Below are 21,125 nucleotides of genomic sequence, written 5' to 3' on the forward strand. Positions count from 1 at the left end.
GGTCAATTACCAACCTCACTGGGTCAAGTTCCATAACTCTTAACATGTATTTTGAGCAAATTATGCCCCCTTTTGGACTTAGAAAATTCTGGTTAAAGTTTAACATGCAAGTTACTATCCCTAAAACTAATGCAGATATTGAATTGAAACTTAACATGTTTCTTCGGGGTTATAAAACTAGTTGATAACATCAAGTCCCATAACTCTGATATGTATTTTGGTCAAATTATGTCCCCTTTCGAACTTAAAACTCTTTTGATATTTAACATTTTGGGTAATAATTTCCTGCTTCTGTGACAATATTTCGAATAGTCGAGCTTGGCTGTCTTACGGACAGCTCTTGTTTTTACCCCAGCTATATGAGAAGCTCTCAATCTTCCGATTCATCCCGGCGATTTCGAACTTTTAGGATTTTCTTGCATGGAAAAAATTTATTTTGATAAGTGTTTACCATTTGGCTGTAGCATTTTGCCTAGTTTGTTTGAGAAATTTTCTACTTTTCTAGCATTTTGCATTAAATCAAAAATGAATTTATAGATCTGAAAATATGCTCTGTTAAATACACTGAATTCGATGAAGCGATTCATATTATACAAGACCTGGGTAGAAACTGTTATTTATTTAAAATGGACTACTTTCTACCCAGGTCTTGTATAATACGAATCGCTTCGTCGAATTCTGTGTATTTAACAGAGCATATTTTCGGATCTATAAATTCATTGATTGATAATCCCTCAGGATGTGACAGGTGATGTATAATCCTGTATTCGCCCGGACTTTTCTTTGGAACCAAGCCAATTGGTGAAATCTGCATGTTTTTAAATGGGCTAACGGTAAATGGACCGGCAACTCGGCCTGCGTCTACCTCTTTTTGTATTTTTGTTGTGCTAATTCAGGCTGTTGTTTTACGGACTTTAGTTTTTTGATACACGAGCTTGATGCGGGCCCGAATTGTTCAATCTGAAATTGTGCTTAAAACCGTTTAATAAAATATTTGCATCATGCGACTTGTACTTACTAAGCCAAATTTCTAAAGACTGGATATTTATAGGTGAATGTGCTACTTTAAAATGGACACATGGCCACGTCTCTCCATTGTTATGTTTTGTACCGGTAAAACAATTCATCAAGCTATGTGAACGGCCACAATGATAACACGCGTGCCGAAACTTGCAGTATGACAAGTTACACGTGCCTGTATTAAAAGGAATACATATGTCTGCTGGCTTTTGATTTATCTGGCTTTGCCTTGTAGGCTCGTATATGGACGGCATTAACCGCGACCATAATTCATGATTAATGATAGCCCGTGACGAAGGCATGCTAGCTTGACGCAGATGAAATTGTTCGTCATACATTTTCCAAAATTATTCCCATGACGAGATGCGCATTCCCGTATTACATAGAAATAATGAAGGATTTCGTGAACTTTGTTTGGGTATGCCGTTAGACAGACATACATAAAAATGATAAAAGCATCGGACCAGCGTTCAGTATTTCCGATGTCATCTTTACACTCTTTAGGCCGACAAGTAATTGTACCATCATGAGAAAACTGCAAAGTACTTCCCGAGGCAAAATCTGAAAGTTCCACCGCACCCTTAAGAAGTAATGCCATGTTGATATATTCACCCCCGCATATTTTCTGCTTTATGCTTGAGGGAACATGAATAGCGATATCATCTTTGCGCTAAGCGTGTCATGTCATAATTTTGAGGAAATGAATTTGCATAATTCAATGAATTGTTAAGATGCACTAACCGTTCATTACTACCTAACATTGTATAATTGTCGGTAACGTTAGCATAACAATTTGAGCCATCATTTTGATTTACAACGTCCGCGTTTTGCGCGGTCAATGCCGGACATTCACCTTGAGTGTTGTTTTGTTCTGAGTCAGGATTATTACTACTTGAAAATAAATTATTAGACTCAAAATCGTTATTGAAAGTTTGAGTTTCTCTACTTTGAATGCCATGTACAACCTCAGAATCTCGAATTATCTGCTCAAAATCAATAATTGGTGTATTTTGCCTACCTCTGTCCGGACATGTGCCGTCGTCAATTGCCGGCCTTGCTCGTTTAGCCTTGGCTGCCCTTGTTGTCGGGCCACGTTTATCTGTGTGCCTTCTCTTCACGCCCCTTCCACGACCTGGCATGGCTTAAATTGCTGACTTAATTTACTCTGATTTTTAGCTCACCTGAGCAATGCTCAGGTGAGTTTTTCTGATCGCTCGATGTCCGTCGTCCGTCGTCCGTCGTCTGTCGTCTGTCATCCGTCTGTCAACATTTAGCTTGTGTATGCGATAGAGTCTGTATTTTTCAATTAATCTTCATGAATATTGGTAAGAATGATAACCTTGATGAAATCTAGGCCGAGTTCGAAAATGGGTCATCTCGGGTCAAAAACTAGGTCACTAGGTCAAATCAAAGAAAAACCTTGTGTATGCGATAGAGGCTGTATTTTTCATTTAATCTTCATGAATATTGGTCTGAATGATAACCTTGATGAAATCTAGGCCGAGTTTGAAAATGGGTCATCTCGGATCAAAAACTAGGTCACTAGGTCAAATCAAAGAAAAACCTTGTGTATGCGATAGAGGCTGTATTTTTCATTTAATCTTCATGAATATTGGTCAGAATGATAACTTTAATGAAATCTAGGCCGAGTTCGAAAATGGGTCATCTCGGGTCAAAAACTAGGTCACTAGGTCAAATCAAAGAAAAACCCTGTGTATGCGATAGAGGCAGTATTTTTCAATTAATCTTCATGAATATTGGTCAGAATGATAACCTTGATGAAATCTAAGCCGAGTTCGAAAATGGGTCATCTCGGGTCAAAAACTAGGTCACTAGGTCAAATCAAAGAAAAACCTTGTGTATGCGATAGAGGCTGTATTTTTCAATTCTTCTTCGTGAATATTGGTCTGAATGATAACCTTGATGAAATCTAGGACGAGATCGAAAATGGGTCATCTTGGGTCAAAAACTAGGTCACTAGGTCAAATCAAAGAAAAATCTTGTGTATGCGATAGAAGCTGTATTTTTCAATTGATCTTCATGAATTTTGGTCAGAATGATTACCTTGATGAAATTTAGGCCGAGTTCGAAAATGGATCATCTCAGGTCAAAAACTAGGTCACTAGGTCAAATCAAAGAAAAACCTTGTGTATGCGATAGAGGCTGTATTTTTCAATTGATCTTCATGAATTTTGGTCAGAATGATTACCTTGATAAAATCTAGGCCGAGTTCGAAAATGGGTCATCTGGGGTCAAAAACTAGGTCACTAGGTCATATCACGTAAAAACCTTGTGTATGCGATAGAGGCTGTATTTTTCAATTGATCTTCATGAATTTTGGTCAGAATGATTACCTTGATAAAATCTAGGCCGAGTTCGAAAATGGGTCATCTGGGGTCAAAAACTAGGTCACTAGGTCAAATCGAAGAAAAACATTGTGTATGCAAGAGAGGATGTATTTTTCAATTGATCTTCATGAAATCTGGTCAGAGTGATTGCCTTGATGAAATCTAGGTCGATTTTGAATATGGGTTATCTGAGGTCAAAAACTAGTCACTAGGTCAAATTAAAGAAAAATCTTGTGTATGCGATAGAAACTGTTTTTTTCAATTGATTTTTATGAAATTTGGTCAGGTTGATTGCCTTAATGAAATCTAGGTCGAATTTGAATATGGGTCATCTGAGGTCAAAAACTAGGTCACTTGGTCAAATCAAAGAAAAAACTTCTGTATGTGATAGAGGCTGTATTTTTCAGTTGATCTTCATGAATTTTGGTCAGAATGATTGCCTTGATAAAATCTAGGTCGAGTTTGAACATGGGTCATCTAGGGTCAAAAACTAGGTCATATCTAAGAAAATGCTTGTTTTATCGCAAGAGACCAATTTTTTGGTCCAATCTTAATGAAAATTGGTCAGAATATTTGTTTCCATGAAATGACTAGGTCAAACATGTTTTACACTGTTATGGAGTGTTTCTTAGGTGAGCGACCTAGGGCCATCTTGGCCCTCTTGTTTAAATGTTGTACGACGCTGAATTTGCGGACTGAAAGATAGAACGTGGCGGTCACGTGACTTTTATACTCGGCGAAGTTACGAACGATCTCGCGAGAATTACCATGGTTACACTACGCAGCGTCTTGCTACGCTAATTTCAGGTAGATATCTAACCCAAGATAAGCAAGAAATTTACACCATAATAAACGAGATTAATATCTAAAATTAATCTCTCTTATTATTCCTCCAGATACAAAGTATATTGAGGCAATATTGGAGTTGGGCATGTCAGTTTTCAGTTTTGAATTAAAGAAAAATAAAGTGGCACAGATTTTTCTTGCTTAATTGGTAATATACAGGCAAGTAAGCAGGTGTAAGTGGAAAAATTATCAGAAGGTCACCAATTGCCTGGTGACAGCATAGCAATGGTGTTGACAACATTTCCTTGCAAAATGAAGTAAGTCATTTGCAGGAGAAAATCATTTCTGTTATTTTTGTAAATGAAAGAAAACATAGGAAAAGTTCTACAGTGTAGATTTTAATGACAATTTTCATACATTTTGATTTACCAGTTTTCAATCATATGGCCAAAGAAAATATGTGTCCTTGTATCTAATTTTTCTAGATTTAACACATTTTAATTGAAGTCCTAACATTGCTGTTTATTTTATGTCATTATTGTACCCCCCGACAACAAAGTTGAAAGGGGGGTTATACTGGTTTCAGGTTGTCTGTCGTCCGTCTGTCTGTCTGTCATCTGTCCGTAGACACAATCTTGTGCGCACTATCTCTCCTCATCCCCTTGACACAATTTAATGAAACTTCACACAAGTGATCAGTAACAACAGTAGTTGTGCATGGGGCATGTAAGGGTCTTTCAGAAAAAAAAATTGCAGAGTTACGGGACTTTGTTTTTTGTTACTATACTATATACATAGACACAATCTTGTGCGCACCATCTCTCCTCATCCCTTGACACAATTTAATGAAACTTCACACAAGTGATCAGTAACAACAGTAGTTGTGCATGGGACATGTTAGGTTCTTTCAGAAAAAAAATTTGCAGAGTTATGGGACTTTGTTTCTTGTTAACATACTATGTACATACAGTCTGCATATGCAATCTTGTGCGCGCCTAATTTTCCAAACCCTTGTACACAGTTTAATGAAACTTCACACAAGTGATCAGTACCAACCCTAGTTGTGCATGGTGCAAGTTACGTTCTTTTAGATAAATATACTGCATAGTTATGGGACTTTGTTGTTTGTTACTATACTGTATATATACAGTCTATATACATACAGTCCACAAAATTATGCAATCTTGTGTGCGTCAAATTGCAATGTATTGTGTCAGTGCATGCTGGGGGTACATTCATCACCTTTAGTGATAGCTCTAGTTTTGAATTATTTTACACGAAAACCTTTCAAAATTAACCTTAAGAAATATAGTTGTAGCTCTGACTGTTTAGCACTTAATATTATAGAATATAATAGATTTCTAGCAACATTAATTTAATGCTTCCCATATAACAGCTACCGGGCATTACCCTAGGTTTCCTGGATAAATGATGTAATGCCGTAACTGCAGAATAATCAGACATTCAGAACTACTTTAACACTGTCTCATCTGTTATTTTCTGTTGTATGGTATTAGCCATTCCCTCATTCTATACGACACCTGTTACTTAATATATATATAAAAACTTAAAAATAGCTGACAAATATCTAAAACTAAGTTTTTAGCTCACCTGAACTGTGTTCAAGGTTAACTGATAGTACAGGTGGATGGTTTGGTGTCCATTTTCCATTGTCCATTGTCCATCATCCGTCATCCTGCATCAACATTTTTAGCTCCACTAATCAAAGAATAGGGGGGTTATTTTACTCACCCTGGTGACGGCGTCGGCGTGACCGTTCCTGGTTAAAGTTTTTCGGCAACCTTTGTTTTTCTATCATATCTTTGTTTCTATTGCTTATATCTTACTGTAACTTAACATAAACATTGTCCAGCATACAAACAAAGTATATGCAGGGGCTGGGCCCATTATATATAGGTCAAGGTCACCAAAGTGTTATACTTAGGTTTAAGGTAAAGTTTTTTTCGGCAACCTTTGTTTTCCTTTCATATCTTTGTTACTGTTGCTTGTATCTTACTTTAAGTTAAGCATTGTCCAGCATACAAACAAAGTGTGTGCAGGGGCTGGGCTCATAATACCCGAGGTCAAGGTCACCAAGGTGTTATACTTGGAATTATTTTCATGTTAAATTTTTTTGAAAGCTTCATTTATAGACTGACGTATCTTTGGTACTTTAAAAGGTAATGACTTGAAATTAACACTATTTCTTTATACTCATCATCAGCATTTGTGGTTACAACCCCCATTACTCTTATTGTATTTTTGACAGAATTATGCCTCTTTCATACTTAAAGTTTTTTGACAATCTTCCCTTTCTGGATATAACTTTAGTACAATATAGATAAAGACTTGAAACTTGAAATGTATCTTCATCATCATCATCATCATCATCATCATCTGCATGTATTGTAACAATCCCCATAACTCTGATTTTTTTTTGGACCAAATTATGCCCCTTAATTTTTTTGACAAAACTTCGTTTTCTGGACATAACTTTGGTACTATATAAGATAATGTCTTGAAACTCAAAATATATCTTTACCATCATCATCTGCATGTGTGGTAAATCCCAATAACTCTAATTTATGTTCTTGACAGAATTATGCCTCTTGGTGTATCTTCCTTTTAAAGTAGGGGTCTCTTGTTGAGAGATATATTCATTTTACTGTCAAATCTCCGAATCATGGAGCGCACTGTCTTATGGACAGCTCTTGTTACTTATACAACTTCTTCTCTTAAACTACATATTAGGATTACAACAGACTTGGTCAGTAGCATCCTGGCATAGACCTCTGTCAATTAATAAAAAATAATAATAAAAATAGAAAACTTTCAAACTATTTCTGCTGATGAACTGATTGATGGATCTTCATCAAACTTGGTCTGTAACATCATTATAAAGTCCTCTCCCAAATTAATTCAAAAGGTGTGTGTGTTGGGGGGCCTTTTAGGGGTGCTAGAACTAAAAATAGGATTATATTTAACAACTTTTTCTCATGAATTGCTTGGTGGATCCTTTTCAAAATTGTTGTTTATCATCATTATTAGGTCCTTTCCTAATTTTTGTTGAGCCTGCTTGCAGATGTGAAGACATAGTTGTCCAAATGGCTGTTCAGTGGATGTGCATGCGTCCGTGCATGCATGTATTATCACATCCATCAGGGTTTGTTTGTCTGGCCCATAACTTTGACATACATGGAGCAGTCTTGTTTACATTTGGCATGAATGTTAGCCTTAGTGAGACAGAGTGTCATGTGCAAACCCCTGGTTCACATCTCAAAGGTCAAGGTCATAGTTGGAGGTCAAATGTCATATCAGATCTTGTCTGGCTCATAATTTTGACATGCATTGAGGAATCTTGAATCATGTTTTTATTTGTCATAGTTGTTTAACTCAAGCGACAGAGTGACATGTGCAAACCTCAGGTTCCTACCTCAAAGGTGAAGGTTGCAGTTAAGGGTCAAAGGTCATTTAATAGCTTGTCCTGGCCATTTCTTCGAAAAGTGTGGAGCAATCTTTTTTTTCTTCTTTGGCATGCACCTTTATGAGACGGAGTTTTGTGCGCAAACCTCGGGTCTCTATCTCAAAGGCCAAGGTCATACTTTGAGGTCAAAGGTTATTTTAGAGCTAGTCTGGTCTGTATCTTTGCCATGCATAAAGCAATCTTTTTTTTATTTGGCGTAAATGTTTGTCTCAGTGAGACAGATTGTCACGTGCAACCCTCAGACCTCTCCCACAAAGGTCAAGGTCATACTTAAAAGTAAGTCATTGTTCAAGGTTGCAGGGGCCTGAATCTTGAAAACCATTTCTGCTGATCAGTAACTTAAGAATTTCTTGACCTTGAACCTTCAAACTTGATAGCATAATTGGGCTTATAAAGTAGATGACCCCTATTATTTTGGGAATCAGTATTAGTCAGAGGTAAAGGTCACAGGGGCCTGAACCTTGAAAACCATTTTTTTGGCTCAATAAACTGAGAACCACTTGACCTAGTACATGTATCTTCAAACTTGATAGCATATTTGGGCTTATACAGTAGACGGCCCCTATTGCTGTTGGGGTTAGTAGGTCAAGGTCTTGTTGATCATAGGGGACTGTAAATGGGACAGCCCGTCTTGGTTGGCATAGGTGTTTTACAAACGGCTCTTGTTCTAACTGTTATACATGTTTTTGCTGTCACAGCAAAATACAGAAAAAAAATCAATATTGTTTGAATCACTTTTGATGAACTGCTGAAAGGATGTTCATAAATCTTGGTCAAAAGCAAGCTTAAATTTTCAAGGTCCTCCTCAGGTGAGTGACTAAGGCCTAAATATACTATTATTGAGAAAAGGTCTCCGTTTTTGTCATTTCTTACGTATCACTTCAATGTAGGATGGTTTTGATTTATTAGTTAACATGTGGCAGACTGTGATACTATAAATTTGGTGTCTGTAAGAGCTATATCAGTTGCTGGTGGGTTTTTTTTTTTGGATTCAGTCCACAATTTTAATAAATTTGGTGAAATAAATCAGGTATAATAGTGTCGACACTTCATTAAAGTTACATCATCCACTTAATGTTTTGCAGAAGTATGACAACTTATCCATGTTTTATGATTAAAGGCAGCTACATTTATTGTACCTCACAAAATTTTTAAAGATAGGATGTTACAAAAAATAGCTAAATTTTTTTACTGGGATGTTACAGAAACTAAGAGAAAGTCCATTCTATTCACATAAAGAGTGCCTATAGTCATGCTTTGGGTTTTATTACTTGGTAACATTCAGTGTATGCCTCCATATGTATGTAGCGGCCATATAGTGTTGCTGCTGTCTGTACATCCGTCCTGAAACCTTTTTTGTCAAACTCCTCCCACACTATTGCTTCAAACTTTCACAAATGAACAACCTTGATGTGACTATTTTTACTGCAGTTATGGCTCTTTGATAGTTTTGCTATATAGAATATAGAGAAAAATCCTGTGAATCCGAATTCTCCCACACTATTAGCCTGATTTGCCTCAAACTTATACAGATGAACAACCTTGATGTTCAAATGACCATAAAGGAAGGAACTTTTTCTGTGACTATTTTTACTGCAGTTATGGCCCTTTGATAGTTTTGCCATATAGAATATAGAGAAAAATCTTGTGAGTCCAACATCTCCTGCACTATTAGCTTGATTTGCTTCAAACTTGTGCCTATTGGCCCTTTTATAGTTTTACTTTATAGAATATAGAGAAAAATCTTGTGTGTCCAACTTTGAAAACACTATTGAAAGGATAATTATGCTTGCAAGTTTCACATAATAATTTTTGTGTCAACAAACAATGGTCTTGGCATTGTTGCTCTTTGGGCTTCAACATTCCTATTACAGACTTTAAACAAGCTTTTTATGATGTCATAGAAATGGTATATGGGATTTAATTATAGCATTATTTAAGTTTTTGGGAAATTCTCAGTCTACAATAATATGTATAAAGATAGTATAATACACAGTGTCATGTGACCTAATATGTGATACCTAATAATAAGAACATTTTGTACAGATTGCAACGATGTGAATGGAGACTGACTTCTGATTTTATTACCGGTAGTTACAGATTAATTGTATGGCTCTCTTTTTTCATTATAATTGCTTATATTATACCTCACATAAATATCCAATGCAAATTTCCCATTAGTTTAACTTGAATAATATATCATATTCCCCAGTAATTTTATATCTCATGTGCAAAATCGTTATTTACTGTTTCTGCGCATGTGATATGATACACAATTTCATATCACCTGCGCAAAAGCGCTATTTTGTTTTTCTGCGCATGTGATATGAATTTTTTGAAGAATAAGTAGAACTATCCTACTCACCACGGCGTTGGCGTCGGCGTCGGCGTTCGCGTCGGCGTCGGCGTCACACCCTGGTTAAGTTTTTCGTACCAGTCCACATTTTGACAAAGTCTTTTGAGATAAAGCTTTGAAACTTTCAACACTTGTTTACCATCACCATGTCCAATTATAGGCAAGAGTATATAACTCTGTCAAGCATTTTGACTGAATTATGGCCCCTTTTGACTTAGAAATCTTGGTTAAGTTTTTCGTACCAGTTCATATTTTGGCAAAGTCTTTTGAGATAAAGCTTTGAAACTTTCAACACTTGTTTGCCATCACCATGTCCAGTTGTAGGCAAGAGTACATAACTCCATCAAGCAATTTTGGTTGAATTATTGCCCCTTTTTTACTTAGAAATCTTGGTTAAGTTTTTCGTACCAGTCTACATTTTGACAAAGTCTTTTGAGATAAAGCTTTGAAACTTTCAACACTTGTTAACCATCACCATATCCAGTTGTAAGCAAGAGTACATAACTCCATCAAGCATTTTGGCTGAATTATGGCCCCTTCTGACTTAGAAGTCTTGGTTAAGTTTTTCGTACCAGTTTATATTTTGTGTAAAGTGTTTGACATATGGCTTTGAAACTTTTATATCTTGTTCAGTATTATAGTCTCTATCAATAGGCAAGAGTACATAACTCTGTCATCTTTTTTGGCTGAATTATGGCCCTTTTTGAACTTGGAAATTGGTTCTGTTTTCGTATATGTCCATGTTTTGTCAAGACTATTTGACATATGGCTTTTAAACTTTAAATACTTGATTTCCATCTGCAGGCAAGAGTACATAAATCTTGACAACTATTTTGGCTGAATTATGGCCCTTTTTGGACTTTGAAATTTTTGTCAAAATATTTGAACTGTGGCTTTGAAACTGTTAACACTAGTATATCAACATGATTTCCATCTGTAGGCAAGTGTACATAACTCTGTCAACTATTTTGACTGAATTATGACCCTTTTTGGACTTGGAAATTAGTTAAACTTTTCATACAAGTCTGTGTTTGCCTAACATATAACTTAATAACATATTTGCCATCATGGTCACACATTGCCACTTAGTGCAAGACTAATCGAAATCCACAAATACAGGAAAATTTTTTGTTTAATCCATTTTTTTCTTTTGTCTGAAAATCTGTGGAAATATTTTGACCCCATTCTTCAATCAATTCTTCGAATATTCGAGCGCACTGTCATCAGACAGCTCTTGTTCATATCTCCCGTTGAGTGATTGATACTTTTGCACTGAGTAAAAGACTGAGACGTTAACTTTTCAGAAGAGGTGTTTTATAATTTAGGATTAAATTTCTTTCATTTGTGAACCCGGCGGATTTTTCTTTTATTAATGATTTGTTCCAAGTGGCAAAAATTTCGAAAACAACTTTTTATCAAATATTGAATCGAAACTATTTCCATGAGATTGGAAATGATCTAACTAAGAAAATAAGTGCTCACACATAGGCCTATATGTTTCGTTTAGAAATAATATAGTCATCGCTGTTTTTCGAATGTGCAAACGTCTCGAATAAATCTATCAAAAATGTCTTATTACACAGAAGAGTTGCCACCCGAGTGCTAACAAGTAAGCACTCCTTAATTCAATCTCCATTATTTGGTAATTCATTTTTAACGTTAGATAAATCATTTTAATCATTATGTTGATTTTACAGTAAATGTTTGACCTTTAATTTCATTTCGGTATAATAAAATAAATATTGCATTCCTGAGAGGGTGATATGAAAAATGTTCACCCCTCGAAATATAGACCTCGGCTGGCGCCTCGGTCGATATTCATATATCTCGTGGTGGACATTTTTCATATCACCCTCTCAGGAATGCAATATTTATATAATATTAACCTTTAGCATGCTAGATAAATTGTCGTCTGCTGGAAATGTCATCTGCTAAAATTGTAAAGTTCATTCAATTTGCTCCAAAATTGGAAGAAATATTGTCAGAGTAGCCGATTAAATCGGCATCTGATCAGGTTCCAAGCTGTTTGCAAAGGCTGTTAAATTCGCCTGCAGCAGGCTAAGGGTTAATTTGTCAAACAATATTTACTGAAAAAATTTCTAAGAAATCTAAAGGCTCATAATGCCTTAGTTCAAAATGTGGCTGCCACATTTTTTGTACTGACTATCAATTATGTCTGTTTCTTATTAGTCCTATTTTCAATAATTGTTTTCTCACATATTTTCAAAAGGTTTGAATATCAATAAACATCGTAGAAAATATTAATATTCGTCATTTTTGATAACCTTCCTTTATGGCCCAAACTGTAAAAGTTTGTGTGCAATATTGAAAGAGGTGCTATTCTACGTAACCACATAATTATGCAAAACATCTAAATGGACAGCTGCGTTATCTGTTTTTTAACATTAAATAAGAAGCCTTGTGGAACTTTAAGTCACCAGTACCAGATGCAATCACAAAAAATTGTATGTAGGCAGTATCATGTAACTTGCAAAAAATCTGACAGTTATGTGGAAGAATTACAGAAAAAGCAGGAACTACATTTTTGTTTTCCTTATAATGCTATAGTTGAATCCCATAAACCATTTCTCGGGGTAAAATATTACTCCTACGTACTTGTCTTAAAGCTAAAAAAAAATCAGAAACAATTTTTCATCAGATTTTAAACCAAAACCATGTGGATCTGATAGCAAATGTTCTAAGAACCTGAGTGCTCAGACTGATATGTTTCACTTGGAAATAAGAAAGTGGTCGTAATTTTTTTTTTTCCAGAATTTTACTGCACACTTATCATACAAGGAAAATAATTACTAATGACTTTGTATCAAAGAATCAGAGGAGTGGTCCCATCCATAAGTGAAAAAATATCAGGATGTTTTTGGGCTCTAGTCCAGTACAGTAATAAGGCACTTTTAGCATTTGCTATATATACTTATAAAGGACTATGAATGAATGCAGTACAATACTGGTTTCCGTTTTATCATCACATGGTAGAAAGATAAGCTACCATTAGGGCAAATTAATTATTATACAGTATTACAATTTGATCGTCAAAAAAAAAAGATACATCTGTATTATATTTAATTCCCTAATAATATACATCTATTTGACAGAAAATATGGGAAAATTGTATGTAAATTTGGTGACCTTTTAAAATATGTTGATATTGACAACTCTGTAACTAATTTGCTGTGATAGGCATATTTTGTTACATTCTGGCACTCTGGTGAAAGCTGTGAAATGATCTCTGCAGACATTTATTACACTTCCTGAAGTCGCCGCTTCGTCCGTCTGTCTGCTCCGCAAATCTTGTCTTGAGTATTTTTCAGCAACACCTAGTTTGAATTTAGTGAAACTTCATAGGAAACTTCACTCCCAAGAGAAGATGCACGTTTATCTTCATGTTCTGGTCAGATGGTTTTTTACTGAGTTATTGCCCTTTAATTTTTCAACATTAGTAAACTATAGCGGCATCCTAGTCATGAGTATTTCTCAGCAACCACACTGGCTGGAATTGGCAAAAAATCATAGGATGCTTCACTCCCAAGAGGAGATGCCCATATTTTCTGCATGTTCTGGTGAAAAGATTTGCCCTTTGATTAATATTTAACATTAGTAAACTGTATGTGCCCAGACAGTGAATTCTAGTTTTGTTCTTTTAGTATGCAGTAATTATATTTCTGGGAGCATCCATAGGTTCTACTGATATTTTCTTGTTACTTTTTGTCTTCTCTGTTTTTAGCTGATACAGTTACTAGGTAACTGTACACATGGTAGTGAAGCTGCGCAGGGGCTTGCTGTGATAATGAGAGACTTTGAGGATGTGATGTCAAAGTCCATGCATGCCAACATACGGTTGATGTATAGGCAAAGATTCTTCATTGAGAACCTGTCTGGTTTATTGGACGGATACCAGTCAGCTCAGCAAGGTATAAAAGTTTACTGTATGTAGAAAATAATGTACAGTTTCGATGTTTTGGCTGTTTTTTAAGTAGCTTTGAAAATCCTCATTTAAATCATTTTAAGACAGTAGGTGTAGTCACATTTGAAAGTCTTAAGTCTCATTTATTATGTCTCCCCCAGGAGACATATTGTTTTTGCCCTGTCCATCCGTCCGTACGTCACACTTCATTTCCGAGCAATAACTGGAGAACCATTTGACCTAGAACCTTGAAACTTCATAGGGTTGTAGGGCTGCTGGAGTAGACGACCCCTATTGTTTTTGGGGTCACTCCGTCAAAGGTCAAGGTCACAGGGGCCTGAACATTGAAAACCATTTCCGATCAATAACTAGAGAACCACTTGACCAAGAATGTTGAAACTTCATAGGATGTTTGGCCATGAAGAGTAGATGACCCCTATTGATTTTGGGGTCACTCCGTCAAAGGTCAAGATCACGGGGGCCTGAACATTGAAAACCATTTGCGATCAATAACTAGAGAACCACTTGACCCAGAATGTTGAAACTTCATAGGATGATTTGTCATGAAGAGTAGATGACCCCTATTGATTTTGGGGTCACTCCGTCAAAGGTCAAGGTCACAGGGGCCTGAACATTGAAAACCATTTCCGATTGATAGCTAGAGAACCACTTGACCCAGAATGTTGAAACTTCATAGGATGATTGGTCATAAAGAGTAGATGACCCCTATTGATTTTGGGGTCACTCCATCAAAGGTCAAGGTCACAGGGGTCTGAACATGGAAAACCATTTCCGATCAATAACTAGAGAACCACTTGACCCAGAATGTTGAAACTTCATAGGATGATTGTACATGCAAATTAGATGACCCCTATCGATTTTGGGGTCACTCCATTAAAGGTCAAATTCACAGGGGCCTGACCATTGAAAACCATTTCCGGTCAGTAACTTGAGAACCACTTGACCCAGAATGATGAAACTTCATAGGAAGATTGGTCATGCGCAGTAGATGACCCCTAACGATCTTGGGGTCACTCTGTGAAAGGTCAAGGTCACAGGGGCCTGAACATGGAAAACCATTTCCGATCAATAACTTGAAAACCTCTCGACCCAGAACGTTGAAACTTCATAGGATGATTGTTCATGCAGAGTAAATGACCCCTATTGTTTTTGGGGTCACTCCGTTAAAGGTCAAGGTCACAGGGGCCTGAACATTGATAACCAGTTCCAATCAATAACCTGAGAACCACGTGACCCAGAATGTTGAAACTTCATAAGATGATTGAACATGCAGAGTAGATGACCCCTGTTGATTTTGGGGTCAGTCTATTAAAGGTCAAGGTCACAGTGGCCTGTTCATGTAAAATCATTTTTTGGAAATAATTTGAGAACCACTTGACCTACAATGTTGAAACTTAATAGGATGATTGGACATGCAAAGTAGATGACCCCTATTTATTTTGAGGTCACTTGATCAAAGGTCAAGGTCAAAGAAGCCTGAATAGTGACTTGAGAACCACTAGGCCAAGAGTGTTGAAATTTAGCGGGATGACTGGACATGCCAAGTAGATAATCCCTATTGCAGCCAACCATCAGTGTCTCTTTGACTTTCGCTCCTGACCCCTATTGACTTCTTGCCTATAGGACTTTGCATTGGGGGAGACATGCGCTTTTTTACAAAAGCATTTTCTAGTTCTCATTTAGATCTTTCATGAGAATTAAAAATGTCCCAGTGCATTCATACTTTATGGCATCAATGATCAGGTGCTGGTGATTCAGGCATACTGTAGAATCATTAATATTTGTGGGGTAATAAATTTTGTGGACTTAGTGTTTGTGTTAGTCACTGACATTAACCTTTACCCTGCTAAATTTCTGAAATTGACTGGTCCATCAATCAATTAGAGCAGTACCATTTATTATTCAAAGGGGTGTTCACTGAAAATTTACTGACTGAATAGCAAACAGTGCAGCCTGATCATGGTCTGCGCTGGTCGCAAAGGCAGAATCACTTGCTGTCAGCAGGCTAAAGGTTAAATCACAATGAACATATAAAGTTCTCATTCATGGTATTGATAAATGGAAATCTACATATTAATATCTTAATAAATTAACCATTGAGGGCAAAAATCACAATTTTTTTGCCCTCAAAATAAAAAGATTTCACAGTTACTGTATATGTTAATACCAGCATTATCTGTAAGTTTTTAGATACATTCTACTTGTTTTGTCTATCATTTGTTAGTAATGCATTCTATTCTGTCTATTTTAGAGACAAAGACACATTATCTATCAGCTGTGTCTTACCTGATCAGAGATTTGAGCAAAACAGTTTTACTTCCAGAGATCTCAAAGGTTTGTGCTTTATTTTTCACTTTTAGAATCAACTGAGTTTATGCCACCAATAAAGTAACCATACCATTTATTTCTGAATTATGAAAATATACTCCATTAGTTTTGATTAACTAAGTGCAGACTGATGAATTCTATTAGGGAAAAGGTCCCTGTACTTCAAATTTTTGTTCCTAAAAAACCACTAAGTTGGTCCAGTAAGCTTAGTAGGTGGAACACAAGACTGAATTGATACGTGGCAAATTTGTTCTAGAGGTGAAGGGTATGTTCTAACTGATGGTTAGTCATTCATCCTCTACCTCTAACCCTTACCCTGCTAAATTCCTATAATGAACTTGTCCATCTTCCAATTTGGACAGTACCATTAACTGTTAAAAGGGGTGCTTACCAAAAAGATACTGGCTGAATGGCGAACAGTGCAGATCATGATCAGACTGCACGGATGTGCAGGCTGATCATGATCTACACTGGTCGCAAAGACAGATACAATCATGTCCATGGTAAGAGTTAACTATGTGATGAAGTTGTCAGTTACTTGCTGTGAATAAGCCAGTACTGATACAGAATCCAGGAACATTGGTTTTGGTTTGTTTTACTGAATGAAATACAGTCAAAAAACGGAAAAATATATCGAACAAAAATGCAAGCATTCAAACCAGTTGACATTGAAATAAGTTCTCCTTTTATTGAGAAGTGAAATTTTATATTCCTGTGTTTTCACTTATTTTACTTGAACAGGATTTCATTTAATGAAAAATTGATTTTGGAGACTGTACTTCACTTTTCTTTACAACAATAGATGGAGACAGAGATATTGTCAAAATAAGACCCTTACTAGTAACTGCCTAGATATGAAGAAGAAGACAGTTATGACACTTTCGTACCATTTCAGATATATCCGTTGTTGATCCAGTCACTGCACTGTAATGACCTTGACCTTCAGTTAGTTACCATGGAAACCCTGAGTGACCTCATTTCTAGTGCACCTGATGTGATAGAGAAACAGATAGACTCTCTGATACCACAGCTGCTGAAAATGTCTACATTTAAACCCTCAATGGTAAGGTTGGACAAAGGGTACAAAAACTAAATTAACAGGAACACAGACATTGATAATTTCTGGTACAACAAGCATAGCCCTATATCCTTTGCCTGATGATTGGCCAAATTGGTAGGATAGAATTTAAAAAAAAAATATTGAAATCCTTGAAAAACTGTGAAGACTTGATTGCATGATTTTAGGCAGCTGTGAAAACAGCACATGGAATACTGAGACCTGCAACTTGTAAATTTATATGTACTAGGTACAACTCCAGTACAGTCAGACTTTATTATAAGATTCTCTGTATAATTTTATAACTAGGTAATACAGTGACCATTTTGATAGCCCCACATTTGGCTTAATTAAACTTGTAGATGGTCACTAGCTATTGATACACATTAACATTCTTTTGATAAGAGGTGTTTGAAAATTTTTTATAACATCCTGTGAAAACAGTGGCAGTCCTGGTTTTACCTCCAGGGTAGGTGATTCTTCTTCACTCAGAACTTTTTTATGAGTTTTAGGCTCTTGGCTGGTATTGGATTTGAATTTATATAAAGACAAAAGAGACAAAAGAAAGTTCAGTATATGCTCCTACAAAGTATTGAAAGCAGACTTAACATACACTTTACTGTGAAATCAGTATTATTCATGGGGGATTTATTTTCATGGATTTCTTGGTTTGGTCAACGATGAAATTAAGTCCCAATGAGCAAATTGTGCCCAAAATAATGTAAATTATACTCAATATTGCCAAAAAAAACACCATAGCCGTCCGATCTGGTCTGTAGTTGTGTGCATGCTGCAGTACTGACCTGCAGCTTTCGTGTAGTTTATGGAGGTTGTATCAACGATAGATAATAGGTATGCCTAGGAACAAAACTAACTATTTCAGTTAGGCATTTACCTGTGGTTTGATATGACATGCTCATCAAAGTAAAAGTTGATACTAAAAATAGTAGTTTGACATAGCGTCAGTTGACAGACCGTACTATGCTGCGGCTGTTATTTGCATTCATTCGGTCCCGCTCTGAAATGTTTATACTCTACAGATAGCCTTTATTTTTACTCACATGCAGTAAACTACTAGTACTTTGGGACTTTTGAATATTACAAATTTTTGATATATACTATAACTGGAGAAATCCCAAAATCAGTGAGAAACCGTCAATACAAGAGTTGTTCAGTTTGCTTCAGATGTTTTAGATGGTCTTTTTTTTAATGTAGAATATTTCAGTTTTTACAAGAAGAGGGGAAAAACCATAAACGTATTTAGTTAATTAGTGCACTTAGCAATCATTTCATACTGAAAAATACCTGTAAAGTCAGATTTGAATTTATAGCTCACCTGAGCAATGCTCAGGTGAGTTTTTATGATCGCACGATGTCCGGCGTCTGTCTGTCGTCTGTCAACATTTAGCTTGTGTATGCGATAGAGGCTGTATTTTTCAGTTGATCTTCATGAAATTTGGTCAGAATAATTACCTTGATGAAATCTAGGCCAAGGTCTAAAATGGGTCATCTTGGGTCAAAAACTAGGTCAAGTCAAAGAAAAACCTTGTGTGTGCAATAAAGACTGTATTTTTCAATTGATCTTCATGAAATTTGGTCAGAGTGATTGTCTTGATAAAATATAGGCCACGTTCGAAAATAGGTCATCTGGGGTCAAAAACTAGGTCACTAGGTCAAATCAAAGAAAAATCTTGTGTATATGATAGAGGCTGTATTTTTCAGTTGAACTTCAGGAAGCTTTGTCAGAATGATAACCTTGATGACATCTAGGCCAGTTTCGAAAATGGGTCATCTGGGGTCAAAAAGTATGTCACTAGGTCAAATTAAAGAAAAACCTTGAGTATGCGTTAGAGGCTGTATTTTTCAACTGATCTTCATGAAATTTTGTCAGAATGATTGCCTTGATAAAATCTAGGGCATATTCCAAAATGGGTCATATGGGATCAAAAACTAGGTCGCTAGGTCAAATCAAAGAAAAACATTTTGTATGCGATAATGCCTGTATTTTTCAATTAATCTTCATGAAATTTGGTCAGAGTGATTACCTTGATGAAATCTAGATCAAGTTTGAATATGGGTCACGTGAGGCTAAAATCTAGGTCACTAGGTCAAATCAAAGAAAAACCTTGTGTGTGCAATAGAGGCTGTATTTTTCAATTGATCTTCATGAAATTTTGTCAGAATGATAACTTTGATGAAATCTAGGTTGAGTTCGAATATGGGTTATCTTGGATCGAAAAGTAGGTCACTAGGTCAAATCAAAGAAAAACCTTGTGTATGCGATATAGGCTGTATTTTTAATTGATCTTCATGAAATTTACTCAGTATGATTGCCTTCATGAAATCTATGTCAAGTTTGAATATGGGTCATCTGGAATTAAAAAGTAGGTCACTAGGTCATATCAAAGAAAATACTAGTTTAAACTAAAGAGACCACATTTTTGGTCCAATCCTAATAAAAATTGGCCAGTATATTTGTTTCCATGAAATCACTAGGTCAAACATGCTTACACTGTTAAGGTGTGTTTCTCAGGTGAGCGACCTAGGGCCATCTTGGCCCTCTTGTTTAGGTACCATCTGAGTGTATGAAATTAATTCAAATTATGGCACTTATTTGACAGAGAAAATTTGGTTGAAGTTTAACAGCTTTACATGTAACTATTTTTATCATTTCCCAAATGAAATTTAATTTATAATGAATTGTCATACAGTAACTTAGTTACTTGAGTCTTGCCAAATTACAGCTCTCGTTTGACTTAAAAATTGTCGAATTGTTGAGTGTGCTTTCTTATGGACAGTTCTAGTTTTATTAAATATCACTATATTTATATTGAATCATGTTAAATACTAAATTACCCTAGCTGTATCAGAGTCATTAAAATCTCCAGTTAATATATGGCAGTAAATATTGTTGAACCCTAGAGGAAATTGATAAATTATGTAAGTTGTTAGAAAGTTTGCGGCTTGTAACTTTAGCTCATTTTGTAATAGTGTGTCCATAAAGTAATGATTCATACTTGTTCTCCACTAGACAACCTGGCAAACTTGGGATTTGGTTAGTTATAATTAATCTATAATATTTTGATCTGGTCCTCTGTCAGTCCATTCCTGTGACTGCTCTATATATTAACAACCCCTTGAAAGATTTTCAGATAATGTGGTGCAGTTAATAATATAATTGTATAATGGTGTGTTGGGGAGGGGGAGGGAGACTGAGGTTTTACAGTCAGATCGAAGTTTAAATATGAAGTATTTCTTTCCTGCTATGTGGGTGTTTACCATTTTAGAGGATTTTTTTAATAATTTGGCATACAATGTATCAAAACAGCTGATTGTTTCTTTAAAAATGTCATAAATACATGGAGTGTCATGTGTTGCGGACAGTGTCAGCAATGTTTAGGGAGCCTTTTTCGCCTTACGAATTTGGTCCTTGACACTGAATCACATTCCTCCCCCCATAATGGGTTCAAGCCCTGCTCGTGAAATCATGTAAGGAAGTCCTCTAGTTGGCTTCTGTAAGGTCAGTTGAGCTGTCTCATAGTACCCTGCCATGCTGGCAATCATGCCAAGAGTTGCACAAAGTTTCTGTGGTCATAAGACCATAAGTTTTTGCATACAAAAAATATGTTCATAAGAACTTTTACAGATTTTTTAATAGTAGAAATGGGGCACCTGCTTTAAAAAAAGCATGAAGTTTGACAAAATTGATCGTAGAAAATGTTGACAAGTTGTAAGGTAATACTACAGGAAAGCAAGTCCAGAAAAGCTTTGTATATATGTATCAAACATTTTTATTTGTTTCA

At 36.0% G+C, this 21,125-nt stretch overlaps 1 protein-coding gene across 1 annotated transcript in view; it reads left to right on the forward strand.

The window, feature by feature from the left end:
• The window catches only part of LOC123546617 (MMS19 nucleotide excision repair protein homolog), a 65,559-nt gene that overhangs the window by 37,644 nt on the left and 6,790 nt on the right, over positions 1-21,125 (forward strand). The window contains exons 21-23 of the mRNA XM_045333049.2: positions 13,737-13,923; positions 16,189-16,271; positions 17,161-17,328. Coding sequence (XP_045188984.2) covers positions 13,737-13,923; positions 16,189-16,271; positions 17,161-17,328 — 438 coding nt within the window. The remainder of the gene's footprint in view (positions 1-13,736; positions 13,924-16,188; positions 16,272-17,160; positions 17,329-21,125) is intronic.

The sequence above is a fragment of the Mercenaria mercenaria genome, chromosome 9, assembly GCF_021730395.1.
Source record: "Mercenaria mercenaria strain notata chromosome 9, MADL_Memer_1, whole genome shotgun sequence".
Taxonomy (NCBI): Eukaryota; Metazoa; Mollusca; class Bivalvia; order Venerida; family Veneridae; genus Mercenaria; species Mercenaria mercenaria.